Consider the following 12362-nt stretch of genomic DNA (forward strand, 5'->3'; position numbering starts at 1 on the left):
TTTCATTTTCATAGCCCAGAATCTTCTTGACCTAACCATCAAGTTCTCTACTGATCTTTCAAGTTTGCATGGATGGAGTTTTCCAAGTAAATTAAAAGAGAAAAGTCTTGAGGTCTTTTACAAGGCTTAATTCATGCCTTTTTAACACAATTCCTTCAGGGGATTTTATTCTCCAATTCCTATTCTCAGGTCCATTTTTTCTTCTGTGTGTAAAGATGGAACAACATGTTTACTTTCCATAATTTAATTAAACCTAATTGTGTCGATATGCCAGTTCCTTAATTTGATATGTTAGAAAGGAACTCAAATGCTTCTTTAATAAAAATACAGAGAGAGAGAGAGAGAGAGAGAGAGAGAGAGAGAGAGAGAGAGAGAGAGAGAGAGAGAGAAACAAACAATTATTGGGTTACTTTGGAAGAAATGTGTTGCATATGGTTTATTTAATATGGCATATTAAACTCATTATCATGAGGAGGTATAGTCTACATAATAGAAGAGGTGTAAGATTTTAGAAACAGTTTTGAAGTAGTATGCTAATAAAGGGCTGAGTTCATTTGTTTTAGAGTACATTAATAAGGTTTGAGCTCAGGGCCTCATGCTTGCTAGGCAGGTGCTCTACCATTTGAACCACCAGCCAGCCCTTCCTTCTTTTCTTCTTCCCTCCCTCCTTTTTTCCCTCCCTTCCTTTTTTCCATAGTCTCACACTTTTTTTTTTTTTTTGCCTGAGTTCATCCTTAGACTTTAATCCTCCTGCTTATGCCTCCCACATAGCTAGGATTGCAGCTATGAACCATCACACCCAGCTTTTTGTTGTTGTTGTTGAGATTGAGGTCTCACTCACTTTTTGCCTAGGCAGACTGGTTGTATACCGCTACCTTCTTGATCTTTGCCTCTGGAATAGCTGGGATTACAGGTGTATATTACTACCCCTGGGCTTGACTCGTGCTTTTTATTGAAATCTTATGACATGTCAATCTATGAGCTCATGCTTTCAAACATATTGTCCTATTTAAAACAGTGTAATGCAATTAGAGGTCAACCAGTTGAAACATTTACATTTGTATTGTATTTTTACTTAATGATAATGAGACAAATAGAATAACCTGATTAAATAATAGATCATATGTTGAATACCAAAATTGAATCTAAATGTTGTGTTCAGTTTTCTTAATTTCATAATTTAAAAGTAACAAGATGGTTAAGAAACCAAGAAGTTAAAATCTTGCATCTGTTATTTAATGAAATAGTAGCAAAACATTATTAAAGTTGAGTATAAAAATGTATCATGTGAGAAGTTACAAGTCTGGAAAATACATGCTTTAACATAGTGAAAGAATTAAAATCAATCCTACTCCCCCACTCTTCCACCCCTGCTTTTTTCCCCAGTCCTCTGGGTTGAACTCTGCTTTTTAGGCAAGCACTGTACCATGTAAACCACACACGCAGTCTTTTTTCTGCTTTTAGTTTATTTTTTTCATATAGGATCTGATTTTATCTGAAGTTATCCCAGGCTAACTTCTCCTGGGCTGGCTGTGATCCTCCATTCTCCACCTTCTGAGTGGCTGGGATTACAGACATGAGCCATTGTGCCTGACTTTCAACCCTAGTATTCTATGAAATATTTTGACATTAATGAGAATTGACAAGTTTGGAGACTCTGGAAAGAATACTTAAAAACTAGCTCTTATATTGTGTTTGTAAATACACATGTTCATACATTTCTATTACTTCTTAAATTGATATTAAGAAATGTTTTATTCATATTGAGTAAGGTACAGATCCATAGTTTGAAAGAACTGTACATTCTCTGAGTTATGGAAACTCTTTGAAAGTGTTCCATTACTCATATTCTATTAGTTACTCTTACTCTTTTGCTTTAACAGATCCTTTCATTTCTGACAGTGATTAAGCATTTTTTAATTAATCAAAAAGTATTTCTGAGAGTTCTTTGATGACCCAGATGTCTTTTCTAACATTTTTCACTCTATCCTTCATTTAGCAGTATTTTGGGGGGATGGTGGTAGAACTGGGGTTTGAACTCAGGGCTTCAGATGCTCTACCACTTGAGCAACACCTCCAGTCAATTTTGCTCTGGATTGGAGGGCAAATCTGGAGATGGGGTCTTGTGAACTATTTGCTAGGTTGGCCTTGAGTCATGATCCTCCCAATCTCAGCCTCTCAAGTAACTAAGAGTATAGAAGTGAGTCACCACCACTCAGCATTCAGCAGTATTTTTTGATATTTCTTAATCAAAGTATGTCTGTAGGTTGATATTTTAATTTCATGTTAATTTCCACAAAATCTGAAGTCATGCATTTCTAGTCATTAAAATGATATATATGTGTAGGTCAGAGTCACAGTAGGAAACAGATGGTCACTGCATACAATAAACTTCAGTATGTGTATTAGTATAATTGGTATCTTGGGAATTTTCAGCGTAAAAGAGCATATATATGATGTCTTTATAGAACATCCAATGAGCATTTAAAGGGGATAATGTATATGAAGTTTCAAAATGAGACATTTATATTGAATTACATTTTATTCTAGCTTCTGATTTATTTTTATTTCAAAGAAATGTTAAAATTAAGCCCTTTCAAGGGCTGCTTACAACCCAGTAGCTCAGTGATGTAATTCAGTGGTAGAGCACTTGTCAAGCATGCATGAGACCTTGTTTTCAATTTGCAGTACCACACAAAAGAAATTAAGCCATTCCTACTTGCAACTTGTATGGCAACTAAATAATCAACTATTTCTTCTTTAGATTCCGCTTTCACTTCTGCTGCAAAATTTCACTTAACCTCCATATCTTTCCATTGTCTATTCAGTTGAATTATCATCTGTTTGAGGACAACATATGTACTTTCTGTAAATAAGTGGAAAACATTTTCTTTTTTTTTGTGCTTATTTGAACCCAGGGCTTGCGCCTTGAGCCATTCCATCAGCATTTTTTCTGTGATGGATTTTTCTTTTGAGATAGGGTTTTGTGAACTATTTGCCAGGGCTGACTTCAAACTGTGCTCCTCCTGATCTCTGCCTCCTGAGTAGCTAGGATTAATAAGGGGAAAACATTTTGTATAAGTTACGTTTTGTTTATTTCAGTTTCTTGAAATAAAAACCAAATGTTTCATCATACATCTTATCTCCCATATAAAGCTTCCCGCTTTGCACCTGTTTCTAAGTGGCTGCCACAGAGTGACACAGTGGATCCATGCTCCTTCTGACCTTCAAGCACGGATGCATGACTTTTTGTACTAAAAACCACCCCAGAGAGCAGACGCATTCCAGTGTCACATATATTTAAACATATCTTGTACAGATGATAATTTGTAACTCTATCAATGTCAGATTCTAAATGGGCTGAAACTTAATGCCCATTATTAATGGGGAAAACTATTACTTTTATTATTCAAACTAACAGAATTTAAAAACTTTACCATAAAGCAAAGTCCTCTGAATCCAACTTCATTTTTTCATTTTGTCTGGAATCTTCTTTCATTCATAGTGTGTATTTCTTTAACTGATTTCAAATACTGCCCTAACCTGTCTCAGCACATACTGTCAGAAAGATGTAGGACATCAGGCTAAAAATGTGTCCATCCATTGTCCTCTATATATTCTGCTGCTCTGAAGCACGTGAGAGATGACCTTCCTAGGTTAAAATATGTCTATAACCCTTTATCTGAAAGTTAAGTACATCTGTAAAACATGGAGGCAAAATCTTTATCAAGATTATATTCTGGAACTACAAGTTACTTATAATATGTAAACAATGCAGGTTTTTTCACAGTCCTAAGAGATTTTAAACTTTATTTACTATAAAGCAGGATATGAGTTGATAAACTTTTCCCTATTTTTAACACTTGACTATAGCATTTCTTTAGTGTCTTCACACTACTATTCATTTCATTCTTATAAATAGGAAAGCAGTTAACCATATAACTGCCACTTTTTTTTTACCATTCCACTATCTACTTCCCTGAAGACATTTCTAAGAAATTAGTATACTAATCAGAAAAGTTAATTGGAAATGTGTTATTAATGTGTGAACAGTGCAACTTGGTCTAGCCTGTTTTTATATGGTCTTGATTGTCCTTCAAACTTTATCAAAAGAAAGTAGAAAATATTTTGGTGTTTTTCTTTTAGAATCCTTTGGCTTTATCATTTCAAACTAGAGTACATGGGAGAAGTTATCTATTCTGATTACCCATAAAAAGGTTTTTGTCACATCAACTAAAATATCATGCTCAGAGAGGATTTCAATTTTTTTGTTTTTTTTTTAACTTTTAACTGATACACAGAAGCAAAAGTTGTATGTATTAGTGGGGTATAATGTAATGTTTGATACACATATAAATGGGATTAGGATTTCAAACTTTTACTCTTTTCAGTGCCTTAATTCCTTCCTGTACTCACCTGGAAGGTGATATAACCTCTCAGTTTGCCCTTCAAAACAAAGCTGCCCTGTGGAAACTTCCTCACCTGCCGTTGTCTTTATTTCTTCAGACTATTTCTGACTGTTTATCATCCCTCTCTTCCCTCTCAGTCCAAGAAGAACAAAGTCCTTATCTTTAATGCTAGTAATTTAGTCCTTACAGTGGTGTCATTTTCTTTTCTGGCAACTGGTACAGGAGGATTTTTCTTCCTTTTTTTTCTTAGTATATATTTGTGGATTCATTGTGACAATTCTGAATAGGTTTACATTGTAATTGGTTAGATGGCCCCACCATCTCTCCCCCTCAACCCCATTCTACCCCACTTGAATCAATTGCAAGAGATCCATTTTTCTATTTAGTGTAAGTATATGAAGTCCACCAAACATATTCCCTCACCTTAATCTCCTTCATTAGATCCCCATGAGTACCCACCCCACACACTGTACCTATTTACTGAAAAGAGTAAAACTGAAATCCCAATCCCATGTATATATGTACCTGTTTTTTGTTATTAATTTCTAAGTCAATGTTCAAAGGGGTTGCCCTGCTGTGAGTATACTTTACTTTGGTCAGCTCAACCCCTTCCATTACTCCCCCTTATCCCTCCCTCCAGTCCCCCATTTTTCAACAGCTTTCAATATATGGCTTTATATCCTCTACCTTCACAGATGTTATGTGTTAGGATATTGTTGATGTGCTATCATTCACAGGGGGATTTTTGACGTACTTTTTTCTTAGCATTTTAGTTCTCTTCTGTATTGGCATCTTCCTTTTAGCCTTCAGATATGCAAAGGTCTAATTGACATGAAAAGAAAATCACTCCCTCATTTTGAAGTCTTCTCTGGTTATAACCTATGTCACTTTGAATTATTCATTCTGTACCTGGGGAAACAACAAAAAGATGTATTCAGGAACTCACTGGACCCACAGTGAGATGGCTTAAGCTATAACTCTTTTGATTACCTGACATCCATCAGGACCAACTCTGTCTGGTGAACCACGGCAATTTTTTGAGTTTAATGGGATTAGTGTCAGTTCCAGGTCAGTGTCCTGCAATCCTGTCCCCCCAAATCTGATTATTTCCTCCTTCCAATGCTCAGTCACTGCAGGTAGTAAGTCCCTTTGGAAAAGGGCATGAAAATGACTATAAAGATTTTTGCATTTTAACAAGGTACTTCCTCAAGCAGACCTGCCCTCTCCCTTATTCAAGGGGTTCTTGGTGTATAAAGTGGCTCAAGTATGGGAATTGATTGAAGCCATGACTCTGTTTTGATGAATCAGCTACACTCCTGTTTACTTAATTTAGAACTTTTTTGCTTGTACAGATCAAATAAGAATTTGGTAGATTGTTCATCTGTTTGACTTCTAGGGATAACTTGATCAACTAGCCAGCACCATAGGTTCTTCTGTGAGTTTGCTTATTCTTATTACTTTTTGATTCTGTTGACCATATGGTAACCACAACCATCTTGTCTTTGGTGACTAAGTGCTGTCACTTAGGCTCTTGCCAGCTTCTGCAATCCAATCATCCTCATTTCGTTAAGGAACCCAGTTTGATGACAGCAGTTCCTATTGTATTTCCTGACCCTTAGAGAGAGACTGCATTTTTCCTCAAGGATGTTGGGGTTCTCCTCACAATTGTGGCAAAGGCTGTGTCCTCTGGACCTCCCTGGTATGGGTGAGCAGGCCTTATGTGATAAATCCAGTCTAACATTCCAATTTCGCTAAGCCTTTGGACACTTTATAATATATCCAAGTAGTTCTGGCATTTAATTTCATTTAGTGTAGCTCATCTTTTGGTTCAAATTTCAACTAACCAACTAACAGCCCTTTCTTTGTAACCTCCTTCTAGCCCCTTGAGATATAACATTGCTAGAATCTCTACTTAGTGGGCCCATATCAATAGGTAGAAATAGAAATAGATCATAGAAATAGATCTTAGATGCTTCTTTCATCTTTAGTATATTGTTTCATTTCTCCTGTTATGCTCAGTGTTCACTTTTAAACCATTTTTACAATAGGTGGTCAGAACCAGATAAAAGTTGAAATGGCTGATATTTCACTTATATCAATATTTTGTATTTTTTCTATCATGCATGGTCAAATTGATTATACTGAATGCTTTCTTCATTATCTAATTGGTAGTGAGTACATTTTTTGAGAATGTATATAATGTTCAGAAGACATATATCTGCCCTGTTACTCTAAATTGGTAAAAATGTGTGAAATTAAATGAAGGTTTAATGCACATTATCATGTTTTACTATATAGTTTGAATAAGATGCATTATACTGAAGCAAAGTAATTAGAGTTATCATTTACCTAATAATTGCCTACTAATTGCTTTCAAGGAATTAGATCAATTTTTAATGTCAGTAGAATTATCTCATCCTGCCATAGCATCAATGGGGTTAATACTAATGATTTTCATATTTTCCTTGTACAGTTCAAAATATGATCTTGTTAATAAGAATTCTTTATTAGGGACAAAGACTCATGTTACTAAATTGATAGAATAGCTGTTTGTTTTCTGTTTTCATCTCACTAAAAAATGATGCCAGCAGGAATGTTTGACTATTGTCAAAGTCATGGAAAATCAAATGACATCCTTTGTCTGAATATGTGGTCAAACTTACTTTAGTTTCCTTTTTTAAAAATCACTTAATAATCAAATAGACTACTCATGTATTGATAGATTTAAGTGACTGAATTAAACCCCTAAATATTGGATCATAATGAAGCTTAGTTTTTGAAATTAAGAGAATATATGCATTTTTATTTAATCTTCTTTCTCCCCATTCCACAGAGAAATGATGAAGAAGCAGTTGTGGATAGAGGTGGTACTCGTTCTATTCTCAAAACACACTTTGAGAAAGAAGATTTAGAAGGTAAGACATTGATTTTTTTGAATAGTCATTGGTGGGTTTTCCAAAGGTATTTCAAAGAAAATCATGAAGTTTGTCACATTGTGAAGAATTGCAAAAGTTGATATCAAAGTATTGGTGGTGTGTTGGTAGGAGGAAGAGAGGATCATTGTGGTGCAGTCTGGAATGCAAGTATAGGCAGGCCTTCGATGATGCGAAGCATTCACTCATACAATAGATATTTCTTGAACCCATACTCTATTCCAGACACTGTGCTGGGTGTCAATCTTTCAATAATCCTTGCCTCAAGGAATTATAATCAATTGGGGACTGAAAAGAAAAAAGACAGGTCGGCATATCAGGTGTAATGCAAGAGGTGAATTTAGGACAAGAGGGGCATCTTAGTCTGTGTTGTCAGAGTAGGGAAACTGGAAAAGAGTTATATATATGTACCTGGGAAACTGGAAAAGAGTTTCATATATGTACCTGAAAGAGATGGTGACACCATTTATTTGTGTTCTTGTCAAAAGGATGAAGGACAGATTGGGAAAATAGTGTAGTTTAGTGGTTAACTGTATAGGCTCTGACACCATATTAACTGGGTTCAAACATCAGTTCTGCTCCTTAATTGCTGTGGAATCTTCAGCAAGTCAGCCAACTTTTCTGTGCCTCAGTTTTCTCAACTGTTTAAATACAGAGATTGATTAATATTTCCTGAAATTTTAATGAGAATTAAAGGAAAATGAATAAGAGTAAGTGCTGACAATTATTGTTACACCACAATTTAATGTACACACAGTATTGGCTGATTTTATTTTATTTATTATTTATTTGTTTATTTTTTGAACTGTGATCCTCTTGGCTCAGTACCCTACTGGAATTACAGATGTTTACCACCATGTCTAGCCCTCATTTTAATTTTTAACCAGAAATCTTTTGCCACCGTGATATAAAGTACATAGTATTTGTTATCAGTTGATTGAAAAGTGAATTCCAGGAGGTCTTAAGTACAAGTAAACACAGAGAGCTCCTTATAACCTGAACTGGGAAGGGTGTTTTACTTTAAGCATTGTAGTGTAAGCTGTTTAAATTACAATTAGAGTCATTGTTCTTGAGTCTTGTCTTTAGCTATTACAATTGTATAACAGGAGAGCTAATATAACATAATTTGGCAGCAACTTTCAACACTGTGCCTACTCCATGTCTGACATTTTACTTGTTACATAGAAAATACCTGGGTCCATGTAAATCATACTTAGTGGTAAGCTTGGTGAATTACTTTCCATCCACATTTCTAACATAAATTGAAGGGAGTAAAAACTTGAAAAGTCTAATCTGTAAATGGATAATATAAAAATAATTTCTCTTTGGGTTTGATATGCTGTTGCATTTGTTCAATAGCAAATTATTTACCTTCCTAATATGTCATACTACGACAAGGTATCCTTAATTTCTCAAATACACACCAAAAAATCTAACAAAGCAAGAAGGAATTTACTCAAATCTAGGGAAAAGCCTATCTTGGAATTAAACATTGTAAAGGATATCCACACATGGATAATTTAAAGTTAACAGTTAATAATTTATAAATAACTATAGTGGAGTACTGAATGGTCCTCTTGGATAGAAAATACAGTAATCAAAAAAAGATTTATTAAGCTGATTTTAATTAATATATGTATATATTACATACATTTTCCTTTGTTGGGCATGATCAGGGAATACAGGTGATAGAGTGCAATGCTTATTAAACAAGATTTCTGATTAGAGAACACAATTAGTTGAACTAGATTTTATTCTGTTCACTGATGCCTACAGTGTGTATTTTAACCCCAGAAGTTAATAACCATGGATGGCTAAGTCATTGGTAATTGAAATTAACCATAAAAACCAAACATACAAGTGTTACAGTTTAGAAGCTTGAATTTCTTTTCTAATTTAGGACGTAAGAAAAAAGCTTATTTATATTGACTTACTAATATTTTTCCCGTCTCCAGCCCATACTACATAGATAAGCATCTAGCATTTGAGGATGTTATGAAGGGTTCTCCTGTGATGTATGCACAAATCTGTTAGTGCTTCTGGGTTGATTACCTCAAATTAGAAAATCATGTAGGAGTTTTGTGAAGGATATCATAGTTTAGGAAGAATCAAGAGGCAGTGTAACTTAAAATGAGTAAGTGGGAGACTGCCAGGAAGAAAGGTAGCAATATTGAGGATAATGGTGGAGGTAGCTGCTCCCTCTGTGTAATTAAAAGAAAATAACAGAACTCTTTTTAAGAGCTTCTTTAGTAATGTAGATAATACAAACTAAATATTTTAAATAAAATACAGTTAGAATTGCTATTGTAGACAAACATTTTATAAATATAAACTCTTAATTAAGATTCTAAATTTGAAAAATTTTGATTCTCTGAATGTATGTGTATATCTGAGCTAATAGAATTACTGGTAAAGTTTAACATTCTGAGTGCAGCTTGTCGAAATGCCAGGTGGTTAAAAATATCTCTGAAGTCTCAGGTGCAGTATATTTAGTGGAAAATGATCACCTGCTCAGTAACAACAGCTTGGTGTAATGTATTAATGAATTTATTCACATGCATTATACATTCCAATGAACGGTATCACAAATGCACAATTCCTTGCCCTCCAAATCTATTTTTTACATCTATCTTATGCCATTTTAATCTCTACTCCTATTACTAAAATCAAGCATGTACTATTTTGTTAGGTTTTGTGTACCTTCTATTCCTGAATATCATGCAGTCAGTAAATTCTTTAAGACTGCCCCAGTGCTGTTTCTTTCCCTTTCCTCATTTCTATATCCACTGCTGTAGATCCAGTGTTTTCTTGTCTTGTACACAGTGTCTTTTCCACAGTCCAGTCCCTTTAGCATTACCAAGTGTTATTTATAGGCCTACTTCTGCTTCCTATGGCAAAACATAATGAAGGACATTTAACCCCTGTAATTAGACAATATTAGGAAAAGTTATTGAGTTTAAGCAGTTTTTATTCTTGGTCTCCAATGGCAGTGTGGGATTAATACAATCTCAAGTGTGACACTATAATAAGAGGAAATGCATTAACACCCTTAAAAAATCTTTCTTCGACTTTCTAATACACACAAGGATAGTGTTTCCAGATAAAAATGTAGAATGCCAAGATAAATCTGAATTTTACATAAATGGCATTTAACATTTTGAAAAAGGAAAAATAAGGGAATAATAGTACTAGGTATGTCCTATGAGATATTTTTACTTATTATTTTTATTTACTAAATCTGGAGGCCTGGGATATTAGGATGGCTACCAATCTTTACCTGCAAGAACTGAGGCATTTATTTCCTCAATTGCCACTGGTATTGTTTGATGATTGCTCACACCTGAGTTTCTTTCAAGGTATTACCTTCAGCTAAAGGTAGAGATCTGTTGCCTCTAGGAGTACCCTCCCTGTAGCATGCTGATTTTACTCAATGATCAATGAAGGAGTAAAAGAGCCTGCCCCTCCTTGCCTCAATCTGGGAGAACCCTGAAGGGTGGTCTCAGCTTTAGAGCTCCCCATGAAATCAGTTGAGGTCTTTGTTGCAACTGCACTATAATTCAGCTTCTTCCTTCACCAAATCCTACTGTGTTAACTCTCCTACCTTTAATCATAATAGAATCTAAAAGGATTTAGACTAAGGAGATGTTTTGCAGAACACTATATTGATAGAATAATTACACAGAGGTGGCAAGTATCAGGGGATCTTGGCAAGACAAATGCATTCCAGCATTTAGATTAAAAAACAACAGGAAAGAGAGTACAAAGCTATATTGAGCCTGAAACTTGAGGGTGGATGGGTAGATAGGTGGAGTCAATTTTCACATGGACCTAATAAAAATAACTAAGTGCTTCCTCAGTTACTGTTTTTCATCTCAATTTTGTCTTCATTGCTTACTCTTATCCCATCTGTTTTTTCTCAGAATGGATGTGTTTACTTTAAAAGAATTAATGAATATTTTATATTTTCAGATATGACCATGGTTGTATGTTCTGCAGACAATGATACATAACAAAAGGTCACTAAAAGTCCTATTAACTAATTAGATGACCATAAAAAGAAGAAATTCAGTTGCTAAATGAGATCTGCAATTATTTTAGCGATTTTGACCAAACTAATCAATTTCTACTTAAGGTAATACTGCCAAATAACTAGATTATTTTGTTTAATAAACATCCTGTTACTGTTTAACAGTAATAAAACTTTATTGAAAGAAAAAGAAAAGGAAAAGAAACACTGCTGGTAAAGCAGTGGGCCCCTGCCTGATGGCCTGGAAGCCTTGTTTTACTTTTATTTATTCTTTTTCCTTCTTTATTGCCCCCCCCTCTTTATTGTTGTGCTGGGTGGTCATACAATGTGGCATTTACAAAGGTTCTTACAATGTATCAACTATATCATACTTGAATTCACCCCTTCCACTGCTTCCCTTTATCCCCCCTCCCCTGATTCTAATTACTGGAGTAGTTTCAATAGGTATCATTATTGCATTTACATGCATGTGTACACATTTTTTTCACTGTATTCACCCTCCTATCTCCAGCCTCCTCCTCCCTCCCACTGGTGCCACCCTCCCCCTTGGGCTGGACCTGTTCTGCCCTCCTGTTCTCCTATTTTTTTTTTCATTTTTCTTTTATTATTCATATGTGCATACAAGGCTTGGTTTATTTCTCCCCCCTGCCCCCACCCCCTCCCTTACCACCCACTCCACCCCCTCCCGCTCCCCCCCTCAATACCCAGCAGAAACTATTTTGCCCTTATCTCTAATTTTATTGTAGAGAGAGTATAAGCAATAATAGGAAGGAACAAAGGGTTTTGCTGGTTGAGATAAGGATAGCTATACAGGGCATTGACTCACATTGATTTCCTGTGCGTGGGTGTTACCTTCTAGGTTAATTCTTTTTAATCTAACCTTTTCTCTAGTTCCTGGTCTCCTTTTCCTATTGGCCTCAGTTGCTTTAAGGTATCTGCTTTAGTTTCTCTGCATTAAGGGCAACAAATGCTAGCTAGTTTTTTAGGTGTCTT

At 35.2% G+C, this 12362-nt stretch overlaps 1 protein-coding gene across 8 annotated transcripts in view; it reads left to right on the forward strand.

The window, feature by feature from the left end:
- The window catches only part of Slc4a10 (solute carrier family 4 member 10), a 307228-nt gene that overhangs the window by 94799 nt on the left and 200067 nt on the right, over positions 1–12362 (forward strand). For all 8 annotated transcript variants that reach the window (XM_074070948.1, XM_074070951.1, XM_074070947.1 and 5 more), the window contains exon 2: positions 7243–7324. In XM_074070948.1, the coding sequence (XP_073927049.1) occupies positions 7243–7324 (82 nt within the window). The remainder of the gene's footprint in view (positions 1–7242; positions 7325–12362) is intronic.

The sequence above is a fragment of the Castor canadensis genome, chromosome 4, assembly GCF_047511655.1.
Source record: "Castor canadensis chromosome 4, mCasCan1.hap1v2, whole genome shotgun sequence".
NCBI lineage: Eukaryota > Metazoa > Chordata > Mammalia > Rodentia > Castoridae > Castor > Castor canadensis.